This window comes from Ascochyta rabiei, chromosome 3 (assembly GCF_004011695.2).
Source record: "Ascochyta rabiei chromosome 3, complete sequence".
Classification (NCBI taxonomy): domain Eukaryota; kingdom Fungi; phylum Ascomycota; class Dothideomycetes; order Pleosporales; family Didymellaceae; genus Ascochyta; species Ascochyta rabiei.
In genome coordinates this window covers 1149610-1172911 of record NC_082407.1, presented here as the reverse complement: position 1 = coordinate 1172911, position 23302 = coordinate 1149610, and the positions used below count along the sequence as shown (strand labels likewise).

Here is a 23302-nt window from a genome sequence, read left to right as displayed (position 1 = left end):
GCCAACTTCGCCGATGTTCTCGGGTGGGAACGAGCTGCAGCGGGGGGGTCAAGAGTCAAGTTAGTGGGTGTGTGCGTGCTCCGATATTCCTATCCGCTTTCTCAGCGGCAAGGGTTTCCTCCGGATCTGATTTGATGTTGCTGGTTCGGAAACGGTACAATGAGCGCAGCCGCTCGGAATAAGAAGGAAATGTCCAGGACGTCCGGCCGCTTGAACACCGATGTCCGCAGGGTAAGCCGTACTACGGCCTCTCGCGCAAGCAGCACAGATACAAACAGTTTTGAAAGCAGGCAACAGTACTGCTGTGAGCATTTCGATCGACGAGTCCTATCCATCTATGATTTCAAAGTGCAAGCAGCACGACACTAGCCAAAAGCAATGGGTTCCACTTTCGGAAATCATTTCAAAGTCACGACGTACGTGATAGAATCCGGGAGCACAATACAGAACACTGATTAAAGATTGCTCTAGCTACGGCGAGTCACACTGCTTGTCGGTGGGATGCATCGTTGACGGATGCCCGCCGGGTATGGCCCTCGCCGAAGAGGACATCCAGCCGCAAATGACGCGCCGCCGCCCCGGGCAATCAGCTATTACCACACCGCGAGACGAGAAGGATCGAGTTGAGATCCAGTCAGGTACTGAATTCGGCATCACGCTTGGGACACCAATTGGCCTGCGTGTGATGAACGAGAACCAGCGCCCCAAGGACTATGGAAACCAAACCATGGACTTGTATCCGAGGCCCAGCCACGCCGACTGGACATACCTGGAGAAGTACGGCGTTAAAGCGAGCTCAGGTGGTGGTAGGAGCAGTGCACGCGAGACTATCGGTGGGTGCTTCATATGAGTAGCATTGGATTAGGTTTTAATCGTTAAACAGGACGGGTCGCAGCCGGAGCCATTGCTGAGAAATACTTGCGCGACGCATATGGCATCGAGATAGTAGCTTTTGTGGCTTCCGTCGGCAATGAATTTCTGTTTCCACCCACGCCTGAGCACCCTACGGCGGCGACTAATCCGGACTATCTTAAACTGATCGAGACGATCGATCGAAATAAAGTCGACAAGTTCCTACCAGTCCGCTGCCCCGATAGCAAGGCCAGTCTGCGCATGGAGAAGCTCGTTGCCGACTTCAAGGAGCGCAAGGACAGCATTGGTGGGACAGTAACTTGCGTAATTCGCAATAGTCCTAATGGATTGGGTGAGCCGTGTTTTGACAAGCTTGAGGCCACTCTCGCTCATGCCATGCTCAGTATTCCTGCAACTAAAGGATTTGAGATTGGATCTGGCTTTGGTGGCTGCCAGGTCCCCGGCTCGATACATAACGACCCTTTTATCAAAGCGCCTCCAGCACTGGCGGGAAAAGGTGGACTGAACCCGTTGGTGCAGCGGTCCCGGCTAACGACCAAGACAAACAACTCGGGAGGCATTCAAGGCGGGATTTCGAACGGGGCGCCTATTTACTTCAGCGTTGCCTTTAAGCCGCCAGCAACTATTAGCCAGGCACAACAGACGGCGATGTATAACGAAGTTGAGGGGCTGCTGGAGGCAAAAGGCCGACATGACCCCTGTGTAGTGCCTAGGGCAGTCCCTATTGTTGAAGCCATGGCAGCACTAGTAATCATGGACGCGGTGCTAGCACAGCAGGCCCGGTCCGCGGCAAGAAGCTTGCTGCCGCCGCTAAAAGGCGTGGTTCCAGATGGCTAGCGACAGTAGGGGTCAAAGGGTTATCTACAGTCCTTAGTAATGTCGAGATCACGTGCTTTAGAGAGGCTCATGTTAACGTTCGTCACTAGCGTGTAAAGAGAACGTAGAGTTCAGTACCAAGGTTTTGATAGGTTTAAAGCATGCATTTTTGTAAACCCAGCACTCTCTAAACGAATCAAGTAGTCATTGCCTTAGCAGAATCTATTCTGAAGGGATCTGAAGGAGAAAAAAGGCGTAGCAGCAAAGGGGATATTCTAGTATGAGATGACATGAATCCTTAGGGAATTTGTCAAGTCCTAGATAGAGGGTGGCTATATGCAATGGGCTAGGTACGGGGTTTGTCTAAGTCTAGTAGCAGTGGACTCTTAGACCACCTCGGGGGCTTCTTCACTTCTCCCCACAAACCGCTCAATCAAACCTTTAATTCCTGCTGAAATGGGACGACGAACTTACTTTCCGCATCGACTATAATACTGTCTGCAAGCTTCTCGGCCAGGGCATCTATGTGACGTTAGCTTTACTAGTAATAGACTGCTGGGGGTGTTTAAGCCGTTGCTTAGTCGATTTCGTAGTTGTAGCTAGGCAAATAGACCTGTTGCTTTTCTAAGGCAGCAGGTATCTATAGGCCTAAGAAGAGAGCCGTTGCTTTGTCGATTTTGTCTAGGTATATAGGGTCGGTATAGCTAGTTATAATAGGGGGTATTTGTAATAAAGTAATAGCTGTGTAGCAGTTGCTTGGCAGGCAATTGCTATAGCTATAGATCCTCTGTTTGTTGCCTTTAACCAGTCTAAATCTACAAGCGTACAGGCTATTGCAGAGATTTATCTCAACTGAGACCAGATAACCACTCTGTTCAGCTCACAATAGCCAGCGCGCCTGTCCTAGCGCCTGCACTACAAAACAGACGCTAGAAATAGATGTTAGGAAGGCATGTTCGTAATATTGGGATGAAAAATTGATAGAAATCGACCTTTCTCTAACTATGAAAAGTTGGTGTTCGGTGTGCCGTTCGCGATAGATAGACTAATCGACATGATTCATCCCAAGCTGTTACGCTTGACACCAAGTAAGCAATAGGCCTACTGTTTGACTTGCTTGCGCTTGATTAGTCAAAATTAGAGCTGCTGCTTGCTTGCTTAAAGGTGCTAAATCAATATATACCTAAATAGGAGATTACATAGCGTTAAGTATTAAGCTCTCGCTGCCGTCGCCGCCGTCGTCCTATGTGCTAGTCTTGTATAATAGCTCTATCTCTCTATCAGTTATAGTTGACTTTGCAGCCATATCGTCATCCCCCAAACCAGCTCTCCTCCATCTTCTTACGCACTATATCGCCGCCAAAAGCTTAGGTGATATACCTCGTCGGCGAGGCACTAGTAGATCACCTAGCTCACTAAACATACGCTCTCACTCACAGCTCGAAACCGGGATAGAGAGTACGTTAAGGGCAAGCCTGCGGAGATTGGGATACTGCTCGCGAAGCCCTATCTAATACTATATTGGGTCTAGCGCGTTAGGGGAGTCCTTCTCTACCACTGGCTTACAACGCCTCTATCTAGTATACTCGTTGTCGTCGTCGTCGTCGTTGGTGGATCTCGTGGGATTGCAGAGGTTATCGATTGCGTCGTTGGAGAGCATTTGGGGCCGTACTCGAGGCTTAGGCAGCGTTCTATACTCAGCCCACAAAGCGTCAAAATTTCAATTATAAAGCGAAAGCCACTTAGATTTTCCTTCCCATATTATATCGCAAAAAGGCTTATAGTGAGGGTGGAACTCACATGATATCCTGTTGTGGCAGGCACTGCCTGGTGGGTATATAGGCTCACCACAACAGTGTGTCCTTTTAGTTAATACAGTCAATACAATACGTTACAGCCACCCCGCCTTGTCCCTCCCACTCGGTTATCCATGGTAGTCATACTACCAGAGGGACCTTAATTCAATACTTAGGTACAATTATACATTAACTCTTGTGTTCCAACACCCCATTATGTGCCGCTATAATTGTCCGTCTAGACCTGCACTAGTTGAAATTTCAGCTTGCTTCTTGAATGCATCAGTATAGGAGATTGACGGACCGTCACCATTATCTACAGTAGGCTCCGGAAAGCCCATATCGGTACTTTACTTTTCTGCTCATAAGGGTTCCAAGTGGTCGGTTTTGATGGGGTGGTGCGCCCTGTTGTATGATTGGCTAAGCCACCTAGAGCAGACTTATGTGTTGCCTGACAGATACGACGTAAGGTGCAAGAACATTGCCCTACTCTACTCTTATTGCTGTTCTTTCTTAATTATGTAACGTACCGTGTCTGTGCGCGCAACGCCCAGATTCGCGCAACGCCCGCTTTTTACTAGTAAAAACACCAAAATATCTTATTTTAAAAGCTAATGAACTCTATAATTAGTAGGGATAAAGACTAACCTTCTATTAGAGAAATACTTTATTTATATAGCTCTATAAGCTAGTAGTAATTTTATTCTATAATGTATAGTATTGTCAGATTAGATGGTAATAGTAATGGGTTAATAATAATGTATTAATGTTCTGTTGTTGTTCTATGTAAGGGCGATTTTCGTCTTATCTAGGTTCTAGTAGGGGCCCCTACACAGTTTCTTAGCAGGTATATTACCTAACCTATTTCTCTAATACCTTTTATTTAACATACCCCCTTAGCTTAGAATCCTATTACAAGCTGCGTAAACTAGTTAATTAACTCTTTAACGTAAGGTCCTCTAGTTACTCTTATATCTTCTTAAGCAGGATATCCCTTAATATACTCTTCTAGCCCTTATTAAGTCCTAACTTATTAAGAAAGCTAGCTAATTTACTAATTAGTAATAACTTTATAAATCTATCTAAAATTATGTTATTAGATAGGTATATTCTACTTAAATTATTTTATAGTTAACTTCTTATTATAACTAGTAGTTATATATATTAATATGCTAAAGCTTAGTTTATATCTTAGTAATATCTATAGTAACTAGACGTATTATCTGCATATTATTATATTTAATTATTATTATTAGATTACTTAGGGTTACCTAAAGCTCTTTTAATAGTTAAGAGGTAAATATTACTTCCTTAGCTACTTAAGACAGTGCTAAAAACTTAGCCTTAGGAGTTAACGTTGTAACAGTATCTTGTTTATTTGCTCTCTAGGTAATAAGTCCTCTAAATAGCTTAATAGCGTATCCTTAGGAACTCTTTTAGTCTACAGTGTTATTAGCAAATAATATGTTACTTGCAACTTTAAGTCCTTTACCCTGTCTAAAGTTAAGTAATAGATTTCTTATCTTCTGTAGGTACAGGAGTACTTAGTTAGCAGCGTCTTAGTGTTTATTACTTAGGTTAACTAGAAAGCGTGTAAGCTGCAACATAGCAAACGCTATATTAGGTTAAGTAGTTACTACTGTAAATAATAGGGATTTTATCTTTTACTAATATTAATTAATCTCTAGTAGTTTAGCTAGACTGTTCCTAGGCTTAAGTTTAATTCTAGATATTAGCGTATTATGCCTTATATCCTATCTAGTTACTAATTAACTAATCTTATTAACGTATGCAGCTTATAACAATTAAATTATCTATTACTATCTATTACGTTAGACTTCTATACTAAGGAACTATTAACGGTTATCTTCTCTAGTGTATAGGTATTGCTCCTGTATCTATTTAATAGTATTATCTGCCTCTTATTTATGCTTTAGGTGGTATGTAATTATAATATTGTCTATGTAAAAGAAGATAATTCTTCTATCCTTAATTATACAGCATAGCTCTTATAGTACTGTTACAATCCTGTGCAGAAGGAGCTGCACAGCAATAAGTATCATCCAACTAAACCCTTAACTCCCCTCTAAAGGAACGACAAGTGGAGCAAGACAGAACACCCAGGGTGGTCACGTAACTGCTTGTTAACAAGCATAACACACGTAACTGCTTATTAATAAGCATAGTACAATATGCTTGTCTATAAGCACCCTTATATATTTTATTAGACTAACTCTAGTTACTTATTTATAAGCACTATATCTCCTTAGTATATAGATTAAAAGAACATAACCCTTATAGTTTATGTTTAACCTTATTAATTAAGTTTGTCTTTAGAATCTTAACCTACGCTTAAACTAGATAGTCTACTCTGTACTATTTAGTGCACCCTATCTTTACAAGCTTTGCTTAGTTAATAACCCTAACTAATCTACTAGTACTTATCCCTAAGAACTAATAGAATTAGTGCTTACAGTCTTTAACTAAAATACAACTTTAACATTTTAAACACCCCTAAGATAAGTACTATTAGATCCTGTGCTACCCCTAGTAACTCTATGTCTAGTAACATTAATATAGATATAACTGTTACTACTAGCACTATAAACGTTAATAAGCCTAACCTTTACTACAGAGATTATAGTAAGCTTAATAACTAGCTTATGTAGTAGGACCTTTTCTTTACCTTTAAAGGTAAGAAGGTTCCTAAGGCTAAATAAGTAGTCCTTACAGCTAGCTATATGCATAGAAAAGCGTTTACCTAGATTAAGCCCTTTATACAGCAGTACTAAGCTAGTAAGGCCCTAGATAACGTAGATAAATAGATAAAAGACTTTAACCTATTTAAAGAAAAGATTAAGCTAATCTTTAGAGTCTCTAATAAACTACACATTACTTAACGCAATATTAAGAAGATTAGACAGGATAAGTCAGCTACTAACTACGCTGCAGAGTTTTAGCAGCTTACTGCTAACACTAACTAGGACAACACTACCCTAATTACTATGTTTTAACAAGGATTAAAGCCTAAGGTTAAGGAAGAACTTATGCGCACTAGCGCGAGCACAGAAACCCTTAATAAGCTTATTAATACTGCTATTAATATAAATGTACAACTCTACAAACTTTAGTAAGAACTTTAAGATAACCCTAGAGCCTGTACTACTGTTATTGCTACTAACAGGCTGCTACCTAGGAACTAGTAGTGCAACAACTTAAATTAAGGACAGTAAGGAGGTTGTAATTAGCTAAATACTAGTTGTTGCACCTACAGTAACACTTAGAGTAGATACTACAGACCTAAAGTAATAGACCTCTTAAACCTTAATAAGGGACTACCAAAGCAATAAAATAAGAAGCCTAAGGGGGGTAACTAACACAGAGGCAGCAGGGACAGCTATAACTATAGCAAACTAGGCTACTTTACTAGGGACTGCTAGATAAACAAGGTTTACTGCTAGTTAAATGTACATACCTGTAATTATAATAATATAGATGCTAGTAAATAGGAAATTCTTACTAATAACATAGGACAACTGCTAAAAGACCTAGAGTCTAGTCTAGAGGACGATAACGACTGTATTATACCTCTAATTTGTGTAGTAACACCCTACTAAAACGCCTAGACAGGCAAGGAAACAGAATACTACTCTAACAACAACTAGCAAAAGATAGATAACCTACTAGACACCTTAGGGTAAGAGTTTAACTAAATTAGCACCCTAATAACACGCAAATAAGAAAACATAGCTTAATAACACTAGAAGCGTAACAATAAAGAAGCCTATTACTAAATATATTAAGAACTTGTTAGTCCTGTAGGAGTATCTAAAATTGTAGAAATAACACTAAAACTCTAACAGCTCGTTTACTAGTTTAGAAAAAGAAGTAACAATAGCAAATAGTTTACTAATAACCTAGAAGAAGCTAAAGACTAGCTTTAGTGTAAGTAAGAAACATAGCTTAACCTAGAACGTATACAGAAGTAGAAAAAAGTACTGCTAACAATTAGTATATAACTATAGTATATCCTAGACTACTAAAACTTAAAATATAGAAACCTTGTATAGACAGTATATACTAAGGATAAACACATATTTTACTATAATAATAAGCTTAGTACAGGATAGTTCCTAGCATAACAAAGCCTCTATTACAGTTAATAGTACTAGTATTATAATAACCTATGTAAACTTTATCTTATTAATAAACGCTAGAAAGTACACTTTTCTAGAACAGATAACCTATAGGCTACAATACAAATATAGCTAGTAGTAAATAGAAGTTACTACAACACATGCTAGTAGAACTACCTTAACACAGATTGTAAGAAGCATTATAGTACAAAGGAATTTAAAGGGTTTAGTAAAGAGGGGACTTTTTCAGGCTAGCGCCTACAGGCCCTAGGGATTAATCTATTAATAGCATTAGGAATAATTACTTTATTAAGCTACCTATTAAACTAAATAGGGTAGCCTTAACAGCACTCTTAGACTTAGGAGCATAAGCAAGCTATATATCTAGAATAGTAATATAGTAAGCTAGACTTATATTATATTATAAGGAGAAGCCTTACTTACTCTAAGTAGCTAATAGAGAATTTATACTAGACAAACTGCTAATTATACTTAAAGTAATAGCAGCACCCCTATAGATACAGGGGCACTATAAGGAAATAAACCTAGACGTCTTTGTAAAGGCTACATATAATATTATATTAGGACTTCTCTAGTTATAAAAGTATAACCTAAAGATAGACTAGGCATAAGAAAGACTTTTATTAGAAGGATGTAAATGCAGCACTAATGTATCTACGCCTACGCAGCGCACGCAGTAGCTAGTAGATAAGAAGGAGATTAACAATATCTCTTTAACATATAAGACGTGCTAAGATAAAGTAGTTAACTTTATAGATACTAAACGCCCTATAGATTACAAAGTAAGAGTTAAGGAGGAAAGGAGTACACCTTCTGCTATTCCTAACGTATACAGACAGTACGCAGAGATATTTAGAAAAGAGCTTACAGCAAAAGCCCTGCCTAAGCATAAACCCTAGGATTACAAGATTAAGCTCTAGAAAGGAAAGATACTAACTTTTAGGCTATTATACTAGTTATTAGAAAAGGAACTTAAAGTACTTTATAAGTATATTAAGGAGAACCTTAAAAAGGGATTTATTAGAAGATTAGAATTACCTATAGGGTACCTAATTATGTTTATTCCTAAGAAGAATAGTAAGCTACAACCTTATATTAACTTTAGGAAGCTTAATAAAATTACTATTAAAAACTACTACCTGCTCCTAAACATTACAGAGTTGCAGGACTAGCTAGCAGGAGCTTAGTACTTTATAGCGTTAGACCTATCAGGCGTGTACAACCTTATACATATAAAAGAGGGAGAAGAATAGAAAATAGTATTTAGGACGCAATATAGACTCTATAAGTACCTAGTTATACTATTTAGTCTAACAAACACACTAGTAATATACTAGGAGTTAATTAATAACGTCCTAAGAGCACACCTTAACAGAACTATAGTAGCGTACCTAGATAATATCCTAGTGTACTTAAAGACACTAGAAGAGCACAAATAATATATTACAGAAGTGCTAGAATGCCTAAGGCAGGCAGACCTACAACTTAAACCTAAGAAGTGCAAATAGTATAAGGAGGAAGTTAAATTCCTAGGGTATATTTTAGGACAATATAGAGTTAAGATTAGTCTAATAAAGGTAGTTGTAGTTAAGACTTAGTAAACGCCAAAAACAGTTAAACAGATCTAGGAATTCTTAAGATCTATTAACTTTAACTAACACTTTATTAAGGACTACTCTAAGATTACAATCCTGCTAACAAAGCTTACGCAGATAGATACACTATTTAAGTAGGAACAAGAACAGAATAATACGTTTAAGGCACTTAAGTTAGCCTGTATTACACTTCCTATATAAGTTATATTTTATAGTAGCAAACTAATACGCATAGAGACTAACGCCTTAGATCTTATATTAGGCGCATATATTATATAAGAAAAGGATAGACTATAGCACCCTATTACTTAATACTTATATAAGTTCTTAAGACCTAAAGAACACTAAAATATATATAACAAAGAATTACTTATAATTATATTAGCCCGAGAATATTAGCAACTATACGTACAAAGCTGCTTAGAACGTACTATCTATACTAACTATAAGAACCTAGTATACTTTACTACTACTAAGGTCTTAGATTAATAAGTACGTTAGTCTAAGATACTTAGATAATATAAATTTAAATATTGTATACGCTAGGCAAAGACAATAGTAGAGCTAACGCGCTTAGTAGACAATACAACCTTGCTAGAGAAAAGACAATAAACTAGTTTGCAGTACTAGGAATTAATAATAATAGGTTACTTAGACTAATGCAGTAAATAAATAATATAATATAAATTAAAAACAAAGAGTGCATTATATTAGACGTACTAGAGGAACTTTAGGATAAAATTATAGCTAATTACTACAATAACCTGCTACACAGACACCCTAGAATTACACGCATAATAGAACTTATTAAGCAATACTACAAGTTTAGCAATATAATGGACAAGGACACTAAATACATTAAGAACTGTATTAACTGTTAGTAAAATAAACACAGTACATACGCAAAATACAGAGAAATACAGGTAATAGAGCTACTAACAGCGCTATTAATAAATATTACAATAGACTTTATTACACAGCTACCTATCTTAAGAGACCCTATAACTAGATACAACTACAACTTAATTTTTATTATAGTTAATAGATTTACTAAGTACGCTAAAATAATACTATCTTAACATAGCTATACTGCAGAGCAGCTTATATAAGTATTCCTAGATTAACACATAAGGCATTATAGTATACTAGAATTAATTATTAGTAATTAAGATAAACTCTTTACGTTAAATTATTAGACTACGCTCTTAGCAGCTATTAGTACTAAGAAAAAGCTCTTAACAGCCTATTATCTGCAGACAGACAGACAGACTAAAAGAACAAATTAGACTATAGATTTTAGGATCCCTTTCGGGAGGGGTGGCACGTTAATGAGCACTTGAAGGTAGAGAGTGTAATTGCAGGTTATGGATAGACGAATTGCTCCTGAGTAATTAGAGCAATCTGGCCAGGTTATATAGATACGCCACCCCTGCTCTATTTACTAGGCCTTCAGTCTTAGTGCACAGCACTTAGGGACTAGGGACCTAACAATATCCCCCTTCTAGGATTGTTCGTCCCAAGCAATTAGTATTGTAGTTACCTAAACCTAGGCTAGTGATAATAGGCCACTGTGGGCTATAAGACGTCCTAAGCACTATAGAGGGGTTATCTAGTAACAGAGGTGATTTTCTTAAACCTGCTGGTGGTTGCGTTTACCCCTATCTTTACCTTTACTCTTACCTCTACCTTTACCTTAAATTTTTGCAGGTACCTAGAAAATAAGTAGGTCTACATGCTACTAGCTTCCTACCTAGGTATACCTAACGTTACTACCTATTTTAGACTATTACTTCTACACTCCACTCCACTTTTTAGTAAGTTAGTGCTCTTCTTTAGCAAGGGCAGAATTTCCTTTACTAAACTAGGATAACCTCTTATAGGTTATTATAGGTTGTTATAACTCTACAGGTAGCTAATAGGATCTTCTAGACTCTAACAACTCTACAAGCACAATCCTTAACACTAAGCCTGCTACCTTACCTCCACACTATAGATCTAAACGCAGTTAGCAACAATTTTGCCTACAATAGCGTGCAGTTGTTTTAGGTGTGTGTTTAGTGCGTCTGTAGCTTTACTGCAGGCTAGCATAAGCATTACAGCTAGGTTAGTTGTGTTTATGTCTAGGTTACGCCTGCTAATGCTGCTATATACTCTGCCTAGATTATAGAGATAGAATTAGGCAAGTCTAACTAGGTTATGCGCTGTTTCTAGTACTTTTCTACTAACTAGGAGTGCATTATAGTATATATCCCCTTTATATATAATTATTACTTATTATAGGTTATACTAACTCTTAGCAGCTTTACCCTAAGAACAACATAGAGCTGCCTAAGATTTAAAAAATTCTCTAGGAGTTAGAGTTTAGCATCTAGGATTCTAACTAGGACATAGTTAATAGTGAGCCCTAGTAGCGCCTGCTAACTGTGTTAGAGAAGAAGTTAGCCAAATTTAAGCTTATAGAGCTCTGTTAGCCCATTTCTAAGGATTACAGCTAGTAAGTTGTCTTTTTAAGTAGTTTTAGTCTATTATAGGTTATTCTAACACGTTTAGTAGCACGTGTATTTCTTACACTTCTTACCTCTATCTGCACAGTAGTGCTATTGCTAAGGATAAGGACCCTTGCTCTAATTTCTGCCTAGACCAGCGCCAGCGCACTAAGAAGTTACTCTTAGCCTGTGCTAAGGCCAGCAAGCGCAGTCTTAAGGTTGCTGTGGCTGACAGGGTTGCTAAGGAGACTAATTCCCCTTGTAAGCAGGTATATATACTAATTCTGTTCTTAAATAGGCTATACTAACTTATTATAGGTAAAGGTTTATAATTATGTTGCTAACCCTGTTTCTAATTATAAGAAGAAGGGTAAGGCTATAGTTGTAGAGATAGCTGTTCTAGAGGTAGAGAAGGATTCTGCTACTAACTTAAAGAAGGGTGCTGTGACAAAGAAGATAAAGGCGCTCTAGAAGAAGCTAGACTGCTATAACAGCACTTAAAGGTAGTAAGAACACGTTATAATAGGCCCTAATAGGCTATTATAGCTTATATAATAACATAACCCTAAATAATTTCTATAGTTAGATTTTCCTTAGAAATCCTAGATATACCTAAGCCTTAGGCTTAATTTAATAGAGTACCTGCTTTTATGTCCTGTGTTTCCTTCCTATAATATAATAAGTTTTATACCCTTAAGTTAAGCTGTTTATAATTAGTAATAGGCTCTTATAGTCTATAATAGGTAATAATAGATCCTAAGAGATGCTTATAAGCTTAGCTAAGTTAATCCTAAAGTATAACGCTATTAAACACCCTAAAAACCCTGTAGGAAAACTAGTAAAGGTACGTTGTCTCCTTAGGATACTCTTATTACCTTTACTCCTTCCCCTTCTTCTTTAGGGGTTAACCTTAACCCCTATATATCTTTTCTTTTAGATTACTTTTTAGCATAATACCCTTAGATTCCTAAAATTATTAGAGGACGTTACTAGAAATATTTTAACTAGGCTTCTAGAAGTTCTCTTCTTCTCTATAGCCGGTCTATCTAACTAGATATTCCTACTAATTATGTTCTCCTTTGCGCCTATCTAGTATAGTGTCTACTTTGTAGACATTATTACTGTGTTCGCACAGTATATCTACAATTAGGACCTCTAGGTGTAGAATAAGGCCCTATAGATTATAAGGCTCTAGTAATAACATATAGAAGACTAGATGTACGCTCTATAAGCCTAGAAGGTTAACTTTAAATACTGTTAGACTATACTAGTCCACTATGCAACCTAGACCTAGGTACTTCTAGTTAAGCTTTTTCTTAGGCCTTATTATCCTAATATGCTAATTTAACACTATTACTTAATTACCTATTTTAAACGTATGTGCTAAGCGTTTCTTATCTACGTATAATTTCTAGTATTTGTTTACAGGAATAATTTTCTTTTTACATTCTTGTTACAAAGTAATAACCTTACTAGCTACTTATACCTCTAGAGGTAATTCCCCAGCGCTATAAGGCATGCTAGGCTAGTTAGGGCTAATAGGATCTATGCTGTGGTATGCTCTAAATAGCGTAGTGCCTGTAGTTGTATGTATGCTATTATTATATATAAACTCTGCAACTAATATCTATAGGCTCTAATTGTCTTATTCTAGACAATAATAGCACTATAGGTACTGTTTAAGTGTCTAATTCTATCTTTTAGTCTGCCTATCTATCTGTAGATAATAAGCAGAAGTTAATATCCTCCTTACGTTTAAGTAGTGTTAGAAAGTGTTCTAGTGTTTAGCCGCTATAAGTAGGCCCCTATCTAAGATTATCCTCTTTAGGACACCATGTAGGCGTATTACTTCTCTTATCTAGGATTAAGCTAGGTCTGTGCTGTCCTAATTAGCTCCAGCTAGAATATAGTAAGCTATTTTAGTAAGTCTATAGACTATAACTAAGATAGCGTTATATACCTAGTAGCTTAAGCAACTTAGAGGTAATTCTGTAATAAAATCTATAGTAACCTCTTCCTAGGCTGCGTTTAGAGGAGACAAGGGTGCTAGGAGACTATATAGCTTATAACGCGCTAGCATTAACTTCTTACACACTAGGCAGTCCTTACAGTAGTCTCTTATATCTTTTCTTATTTCTTTCTACTTATAGTAGCGTTGCAGCTTTTCTATTATCTTCTTACCTCTAAAATGTCCTCTAAGTAGATTGTTATAGCATTCTTAGAGCGCCTTAGACTTTTCCTTAGTAGTAGTTAAGTGCTTTAATATCTTGTTGCCTACAACAGGCTGTTCTAGCCTATCCTAGTCTGTTTCACTATTATATCCCTTAGAGGTTGCTTCTAAGTCTAGTTTAACTATAGACTCTTCCTTATAGTTATGTAGGTCTCTAGTTATAGTACTTTCCTTTACTTAGAAATTCTAGAGAGCTTTAACAACTTCTAATTGTTCTTTAGACCTTTAGGATACCTGTGTTGTAACAGCTAACACTAGGAAATTATTCTTTCCTTAAAAGGCAAGTAAGTCTTAAAGAGGCTAAATAAAGGCTTTGTTGTACTTTAATAAAGGTTTCTCTGTCTCTGCTCTATAGTCTAGTTGCCTTAAAGGTCTATCTACAGGATTAGTAGTCCCTAGTTAGTATGTAAGGATAAAATTAAACCAAGTTAAGGCTAGATATAATTAAACCTAGTAATAGTTAAGGGTTTTATTCTCTATAAACTACTTTAGGTTCTTATAGTCTATAAGGACCTTAAAGTGTATACCTTTAAGGTAGTAGCGCTAGTGTTCTAGGCTCTTAACAATAGCTAGCAGTTCTTTGTTATAAGTATTGTAATTGTATTCTGCTTAGATTAATTTATAAGAAAAGAAACTAATTAGTCTCTATTAACCTGTCCTAATATCTTCTAGTACATATTAACTTAGTATACCTAAGATTACGTCACCTAACGCATCTACCTCTACTCTTGTTTTCCTATAAGGATTAAAGTAGGAGAGTATAGGTACTTAGGTGAAAGCGTCTTTTAGTTTCTAGAAAGCAGATCTGCCTTTTTTGCTGATGTTAATTTTCTAGCTTTCCTCTCTCCTTATTGCCAGACCTCCTCTAGCAGATCCTAGGGTTTTGTAGGTTATCTTAGTTAATAGTAACGCTAATTTAGAGAAACTGTAGATAAACTGTTAATTGTAGTTTCTAAAGCTAATAAATACTTAAATATCCTAGACTGTTTGTAGTTGTGGCCACTCCTAGATCGTTTTTACCTGTTCTAGGTTAATACTAACTCCTTTAGGGCTAATTACGTATCTAAGATACTCTATGCGTTAAGTGTACTACTTACACTTACTAAGTTTAATATATAGCTTAGACTTGCGTAGTCTCTATAGTACGTCCTTTACAAACTATATATAGGTTTCTTTTGTCTCTAAGTAGATTAGGATATTGTCTAAATAGACAATGTAATATATATTAACTAGTCCTGTAAGAGCATAGTTAATATATACTTAAAACTAGGCAGAGGCATTAGTTAGGCTAAAAGGCATAACTGTATACTTATAGTGTCCGTATCTAGTACAGAAAGTAGTCTTCTACTTATCTCCTTCTGCAATACAAATCCTATAGTAGGCCTCTCTTACATTAAGCTTAGTAAAATACCTTACTTAAGAGAGCCTCTCTAGTAACTCTGTAATTAGAGGTAGTAGGTGTTAGTTCTTAACTGTAACCTTGTTAAGGCCCTAATAGTGTGCCAGTGCACACAGTAACTTCCTTAGTAAGAACTAGGATGCTTAGCTAGTGTACGTAATCTGGCCGGCAGAGGGGTATAAGAGACCTTAACAGGAACTGTTAAGGCACAACACCTACAATAACAACTAGAAACACTTACTTATAGAATTTAACTACTGTATTACCTATCTCCTTAACCCTTAATAATAATAATAATAAGTATCCTTCCTAATGTGCCTGCTAACAAGATGCTTTAATACTTATACTAGAACAAAATAGTAACCTAACTAAGGGGCACAGTATAGCAGGCAACATTAAAATTCTGCTACTCTAAAGGCTAGGGTATAGTTTAGGAATTATCCTGTTAACTGTAGACTAGAACGGTATTATCTAAATATCTGCCACTCTGAAGGCTAAGGCACGGCCTAGGAATTATCCTGTTAACTCTGGACTAGGACGTTATTATATGAATATCTGCTACTCTAAAGGCTAGGTTACAGCCTAGGAATTATCCTGTTAATTCTAGACTAGGACGTTACTATCAGACCTATTATTTAGAAAATAAGAAAAACAAGTTTAAAACAAGGCAGGCATCTAGTTAACCTAGAAAAGCCTTAGCTAAGGGACTATCTTAGTCTAATTTCTAATGCTTATTATATATATTATCCGCACAGTTCTGCTTAGCCCTATTTCTTAGGATCTGCTTGGTCCTATTCCTTAGGACTTAGGACAAGAGGAACATAAAAGACAGGGACTAAGTTACTCTAATAAGACAGAGCAACTAAGATTACTTTAATTATAAGAAACTATTATCTACTTAATATAATAGACTACTAAGGATTAATATACACTACTATAGACAACCCTTTAGACTCTATAGAGACACTGTCTTCCCTAACAGGAAACAGCTATTAGGTTGTTGTTCTAATAAAGGGAAGGTCTATCAGACTATCCTTTAATAAAAAGGAAGTTATAGAGTTCCTTAATAACTATAACTACATAGCAGAAAATAGAAGGTTAAGTAACAAGCAGAAGGTTAGGGTCCTTCCTAACTACTGCTATAATTACTATAGGAGGTTTATTAAACGCCTAAAACTATACGCTTTAGATAATTAGGTTAAGCTTTAGATTACTATAAAGGATTACTAGAAAGACTAGAACACTGCTTAACGTATAGGCAATTAAGCGTTCCTTAAAGCCTATATTAAAGAAACCTCTTAAGCCTTCCCTAGACTATTACACTACTATACTAACTTAATAGTGTATAGTAATATATATTAGAAGAATAATTAAATTCTAACCTCTAAGGAAGGATACTACTTCTTCTTAGGACTGCTAAAGGTTAATAAAGACCTTGTCCTCTTTAACATGCAAAACAGGCTACATATAAAGGATTAATCTTTATTTATACTTTATAATATCTATAATTTTATAAAAAGGGTGTATAAGCAGCACTAAGGCTTAAAGGAATTAGCGCTTAGAAGGGATAATAAATATACTAAGGAAACCCAGCGCCTTATAAACAGCACTAAGGAGCTAATTAACACTAAGTCTATTGTTACCTAGGCTAAGGATTAACTGGCTAGTTAGGGTAGTAAGAGTAAAACACCCCTACCTCCTAGTGTTAATAAAGACGTTGAAGAGCTTATCTAGGTAATAGGCGGATAGAAGCTATCCCTAGCAGAGGTTAGCACCCTTATAAACTCTAACAATTAGATAAGAGAGATCCTTTAGTCTCCTACTAATTACACTTACTTTATTTCTTAAGCAACTAGAGCTAGTGCTACCTAGGAAAGGAACAATAGCTTTTACATCACTAACGCACCTAGAAACGTTAACCTAAGATAAGGAGTAAACTACTCTTAAGGAAGAGAGTATAGTAACTCTTGTAATATATGTAGAGAGCTAAACTACTAAGCCTATAAGTATAAATTGTACAGAGCACTTACCTGCATAGGGTAGTACAGTTTTTAACTTAACTAAGATAGTTAACGCAGGTACTACTCTAGTCCCGCTTACTATTAAATTAAACCTATCTAAGGATCTGTCCTGCCTACTTAATAACTTAATTAGTTAAAATAGAAGAGCTAAGAGTACTTTAAAGTTTTACAGGATGTCTTCGACTAGCTGGCCTCTGCAGTTAAGCCTAATCTATTTAAAGGTGTAGACTCTAGGCCTAGAGGGGTAATGTATAGATCTAGGCCAGGCCTAGACATGCAGGGAAAGATTATTAGAAGTGTTAGCACACTAACTATAATAGATAATTACAAGCTAGGCTATAAGTTATTACACTCTTTTTAGAACTTCTAAATCCTTAATAATAACTATTACAAAGTTTATAGTCTTAATTATATTAATAACAGGGACATTATACTAGGGGCATGTAATGTTAAAGATAGCTCCTCCTTAAATGTAGCAACTAGGTTAGATAAGGCACGCAACTGCTAAGTTAACGCTGTCCTAGAAAGAGCTTAGAGGGCTGCAGTTAGGAAAGAAAGACCTTTAACGTTTTAATAAGCTACAGTTAAGTAAGTATACAATAATGCTAGAGATAAGTTAGCAGCAGATATTATAGACTTGTTAGGGTTAAGCCCTTTACTAATAGAGAATAAGTAAATAATACCTTTTACTAGCTAGCCTTACAGTTAGCTATATGCTATTATTAAACCACTATTATAAGAAAGGGTATTAGAAACTATTCTACTATTAAATTAGCAAAAGAGGAAGCATTTAATAACTGGCTTGGACAATAGAATAGCTAACCTACTTAAACCATCTAAAAATAAGATTCTGACTGTAATTCTTTGTTAAGAAGTACAAGGGATTACTGTTAGAGACTTAGTCTCCTAGGGTTATATCTAAGTAATGTTCCAGAAGCTTATAAAGGAGTTAGATTCTGACCTAATAGTTAGCAGGAGCGTTAACGTAGCGATCCTAGGGGCTAGGGGTTCTATCTTATTAGGAGTTAACAGGTCTTACTAGTTAACTACTAATTACCCAGAAATTATAAGGGTCTATACTAGCGCTAAGTTTAGCAAAAATTACCCTGTAATTAAGAACAGCAGGGCTTAATACTTTAATGTTAGATTAGAGAAGAATGCTTGTAGGAGCTACCAAGTGGAAGCACACAGCAATATATAGGATAATAAAGATCCTCTAAATAAGCTAGCTAAAACTATAGAAACTACTAGGTTAGAGAAGCTAGTGTACTAAGATTTACTAACATACTAGGCTTATATTAGGTTATATACAGTTAGCTGCTTAATTAATACTAGAGCTTAGATAAATTTAATAAAGTTTAGTACTTCTTAAGCGCTAGGAATAGTGTATAAAGAAATAACATACCTAATAAGAAAAGAGTAGGGCGTTATTATAGCTAATAGTAGCATAGATCTATTTGTTAGAACATTGTAGAATGTCCTAGTCTAGATTAGAGAAGTTACAACCTTAACACACTTCAGACTTATAAGGAACCTAACAAGATTAGTTATCCTTAGAACGCTATAGTGCTTATTAGTAAGACTAGCTATACAGTATAACGTTTTTAGAAGAACTACGTGTTATATTATGTCTAATAATAGTAGGAGGAACGCTACCTTTATTGTATTAGACCTATCTCCTTACTACTCCACCCTAGTTAAGTATAACCAGGATAAGGGAAAAGTTAGGGGAACTCCTTAATTAGGCTGGGATGTTCTAATACTAGTAAAGACCTAATAATACTAAAGTTCTATTACTTAGTAGAAGTAAACTACTACTTCCTACGTACGACTATAGATTTAGGAATCTTAAAAGGCCTAAGTAGTTTTATCTTTACACAGAACAATGCCAGCAGTCTCTAATAGATCTCTAAGAGAGGGGACCCTAGGCAGGTACATGCAGATAAGGACTTCCTTATCTTACTATCCTAAATAAATTTATAATTATTAAGGATAGGAAGTTAGCATAACATAGTTAAAAACTAAGAAGTTAATACACTCTACAAATAAGTAAGGGTAAAGGTTTAACCTATTAATAATCTACGTCCTAATAAACCTATAGAACTTAGTTAGGAAGACTAGAAAAGAGTTGCATATAAACAACAGCAGCTAATACTTAGGTTAAGGCTATATAATATTAGTCCTTTTAATTACTTATTTAAAAGGCAATATGCCCTGTTCCTAAGAGGAAAAAGGCTTACTCCCTAGAGAATAGATAATTAGAAGTTTAGCAATACTCTATTCCTAGCAGAGATAGCACTCTTTAAGGAAATAATCCTAAACAGAGAAGCAGCTATAGCTTTTACTTTTTCTAAATCTAGGCAGATTTAGAAGGAGGTTTCTCCTCTATACTAAATTAGGATAATCCTACATAAAGCTTAGCAGGTTAAGACCTTCCCTGTTATAAGAAGTCTAGAAGGGGAACTTATTAAGATGTTAAACAAAAGACTAGAATAAGGAACACTTAAGCAATACAACAGCTAATACAGAAACCTATAGTATTTAGTGTCTAAGAAAGATAGTAGATTTTAGTTTATTAATAACACTTAATATATATAACAGGGTCTCTGTTTAAGATGCAGGAACCCCTCTAACTACAGACAAGTTCTCTAAGAGGTTTGCTAGCTGTAAGATTATATTACTTATAGACTTCTTCTCTAGTTATAACTAGATAATACTGCACAAAGACAGTAGGGATATAACAGCAGTAATAACGCTAATTAGCCTTTTATAATTATGTACCCTAGTTTAAGGGGCTACTAACTTAGTAGCTGTCTTCTAAAGAATTATAATAAAGATTCTTAAGGATCACTAGCTAGATACACTTCCTTTCCTTAACAACATTACTAGCAGTAGCCTAAAGACAGATTACAATAGTAAGGAGGCGTTACCTAGTGTTAGGTAATATGTGCTTAAGCACATCTAGTAACTAGACAGGGTCCTTACAGACGTAGAAAGAGCTAGAGAAACAGTGTAAGGACTTAAATACTACTAGGGACACAATTAATTAGAGGTAGTTAGCTACAAAGTTTTAGCAGAAGGACAATATCTAGCACAAAAGAAAGTTAACAAAATTACAAATTAGCTAGAGTGTTGGAACCTAAAGGAGGTCTAGATGTTTGTGGGAATTATAGTTTACTACTATATTAAGATACCCTTATTTGCCTTAAAAGTAAAGCTACTATTCTAGTTATTAAAGAATAACGCAGTATAGCAATAGGGCAACGCAGAACAGAGCTTAATATTACTCCTAAAAGAGCATATTATTAACGCACCTACGCTTATAACAATATCTTTTAAAAATCCTAGTTTAGTGTTTTTCTTAGTTAATGTAAGTAATAAAGGCGCAGGAGTATGCCTTAAACAAATAGGCCTAGACAGAAAACTATACCTATACAGATTTAAAAGCACTATCTAGTCTAAGGCAGAAAGTAGGTAGCACTTAACAAAGCTTAAATATAAGGTAGATATATAGGCACTTAAGAAGTTTAGGATGTAGCTATATAGTATACACTTTATTATTAAGACTAATACTTAAATATTAATTACCTAGCTAAACAGGTTGTTATTAGATCTTCTAGGCTTAGTTATAAACAGGTGGCTTACTACAATTCTACTCTAGGACTTTAAAATATGCTATGTACTAGGAAAGAAGAATGTAGTTACAGACACACTATTAAGATACCTAAAGCTAGAAGGGTAGGAGAACCTAGACAAACCTAAATCTAACGTTAAAGAGTTTGTTAAAAACCTAATAGTAAACGTAGTGTTAGGTAACTAGGTTAACATAAGGACTACCCAGATTCTAAGACAGGAATACTTCTAGGAATTAGAGGACATTGCTGTTTTCCTACACTCCCTAAAGACCCTAGTTAGGTTAAGTAGGAAAGAGTACAGGGCTTAGAAGAAGAGATCTATAAACTTCTTTAAGAGGGACAGCTACTTGTTCTAAAAAACATTAAGGAATATTACTATTAGGCGTGTAGTTAATAATGTAGATATCTAAACTGCAGTTATATAGAACATCTACTAAACTATTAGTTATAGGGGTAACGTACCCCACAGACGAGCCGGTTACCGGACAAGTCGGTTACTTTTGCTAAGCCCCTACTAAACTCCACCCCATTATAACCCAAAACAACCTAAATTAACACTGTAAACTGCAGTACAGTCTGTAATATTATTTAGAAACTACTTCTACCTCTTTCTTACACGTTCGCGCGTTATGTCCAGTCTTACTGCACCGTCCACAGCGCCTTTAGGAAGGCTTACCTACTTCAGCGCGCACCTGCTTCTTTGCCTTCTTACTATTACAACGCGCCCTAAACTCTTTTAGGGCTGTTAATCGCTAGCCCTCTTTAACTACTAGAGTACCTTCTTTCTTAACCTGCTTTCTTTTGTGTGATTTTTGTTATGTAGCTGCCTTATTAGCAGCTTAAAGCTTAGCAATCTCCTGTTATGCTAACACTAGCTTATGCGCAATTATAGCTGCCCCCTTTAAGACCTTCTTAAATGCTTTAACTATAGAGGTAGGCGAGCTATCTATATGCCTCTGAATCCTTGTCTTTATAAGCGTTAATTGCGACCCTAGTTTAAGGGTGTTGCTTAGGGTTTGCGACTGCCAGAGCTTGTTGTTAACGGGTAGTAGTGGTAATAGCGTGCGCAGCTTTATATTAAGGCTGCTTATAACCCGTTGTGGGTTAAACAGGACCAGTCCAGCGCCTCAGAACCCTCCCTAGATATTCCTAGAAGTAATTGCAGCGTTGTAGGCGCGTATAAAGCATGGTAGGAACTCTGTCTTTATAATATAGTTAATCTAGTTATATATAAGTATTTTAGCTTAGCGCCTATACGCCTTCTTTAAAGCAGCAAAACAAGCTACATTAAGAGGCTGTGTAAGGTGTGATGAGTAGAAAGGCAAGTAAAGAGTAATTATCTTGCTATCCTTGCAGTACTGCTGGAATTTAAGAGAGTTGTGGCTCTTATAACTATTAATAATAAGCAAACAGTAGGTGCTAACAGTACGCTCCTTTGTATGCCTGTTAAAGTGGCTTATCTAGTCTAGACTAAGCTTGTTGGTAGTCCAGCCGTTATCAGAGACTCTAATAACCTAGTCTTAAGGCAGATCCTCTTCTTTGTACCAGGCAGAGAGGTGGTAGTAGGCCTTAAAGATAAGGAAGGCAGGAATAGCCTATCCTTTGGCATTGATGCCTACTATAGCCGTAGCCCACTCCCAGTTGCCTAGTTAGACAGCCTTTGGCCGACCTTGTTGTTCTAAAGCTGTAACAACTGCTCCTGGGGAGATCTGGCCTATTATGAAGCCTGTCTTGTTAAAGTTATATGTGTCTTTATCCTAGATACTATACTTAGCTTTAGTGTTAGCTACCAGGCTAAACCAGCTCTGTAGAACCTTAGGATCCTTACAGAGGGCTCTCTTATAGTTGTACTTGCGATTAAACTTAACTATAAGCTCTAGGTGCCGCTTAACAAACGTACTAGGCCAGTTTGCGCTAACAGGACCTAGATTACGCTCAGCGCGCAAAGAATTGGCTATAGTAGCTACATCTAAGAGCTGAGGGGAAAACTCTTACGCGTCTAGCTTAAGAACATGTTTAATAATTACCTTCTTCTTATTATTATCTAGCTTCTGTAAGTTAGCTATAGAATTAGCGCGTAAAGGTTGTCCTGCGTGTTAGTTGCTTAGTGTTGTTTAAGAGACTCTGTAGATAGCTGCAGCGCGTTGCTAAGAGAGTGTTGCGTCTTGTTTAAGAGCCTGAAGCGCAAGCTGTATCTAAGCTTCTTTTAACGCGTCTGAATGGTGTTGTTAAGAAGGTATTAGTATGTGAAGGGTAGTTTGGTAGGGGCTTAGCAAAAGTGACTGACTCGTCCG

General features: G+C 36.5%; 1 protein-coding gene across 1 annotated transcript, besides 27 other annotated features; it reads left to right on the top strand.

Moving 5' to 3' along the window:
- Positions 1–529: 529 nt before the first annotated feature.
- EKO05_0002014 (Chorismate synthase) lies at positions 530–1710 on the top strand (the record flags this gene model as incomplete). The annotated part of the gene is made up of 2 exons (XM_038942222.2): positions 530–833; positions 884–1710. 2 exons carry the CDS (start codon positions 530–532, stop codon positions 1708–1710), a joined length of 1131 nt encoding a protein of 376 aa, XP_038795475.2.
- A 517-nt stretch (positions 1711–2227) lies between these two features.
- Positions 2228–2384: a dispersed repeat.
- Positions 2354–2710: a dispersed repeat.
- Positions 2711–3086: 376 nt separating this feature from the next.
- Positions 3087–3206: a dispersed repeat.
- Positions 3207–3275: 69 nt separating this feature from the next.
- Positions 3276–3297: a tandem repeat.
- Positions 3298–4012: 715 nt separating this feature from the next.
- Positions 4013–4054: a mobile genetic element.
- Positions 4055–4104: 50 nt separating this feature from the next.
- Positions 4105–4207: a dispersed repeat.
- Positions 4205–5497: a mobile genetic element.
- Positions 5498–5753: a mobile genetic element.
- Positions 5754–8946: a mobile genetic element.
- Positions 8001–8047: a tandem repeat.
- Positions 8611–8780: a mobile genetic element.
- Positions 8947–10531: a mobile genetic element.
- Positions 9903–9935: a tandem repeat.
- Positions 10532–10538: 7 nt separating the features above from the next.
- Positions 10539–15452: a mobile genetic element.
- Positions 10889–10932: a tandem repeat.
- Positions 15448–15451: a direct repeat.
- Positions 15452–15705: a mobile genetic element.
- Positions 15452–15707: a long terminal repeat.
- Positions 15452–23302: part of a mobile genetic element that runs on past the window's edge.
- Positions 15635–15652: a tandem repeat.
- Positions 15707–17769: a dispersed repeat.
- Positions 17781–21464: a mobile genetic element.
- Positions 21463–23302: part of a dispersed repeat that runs on past the window's edge.
- Positions 22256–22416: a mobile genetic element.
- Positions 22256–22461: a mobile genetic element.
- Positions 22262–22458: a mobile genetic element.
- Positions 22769–22962: a mobile genetic element.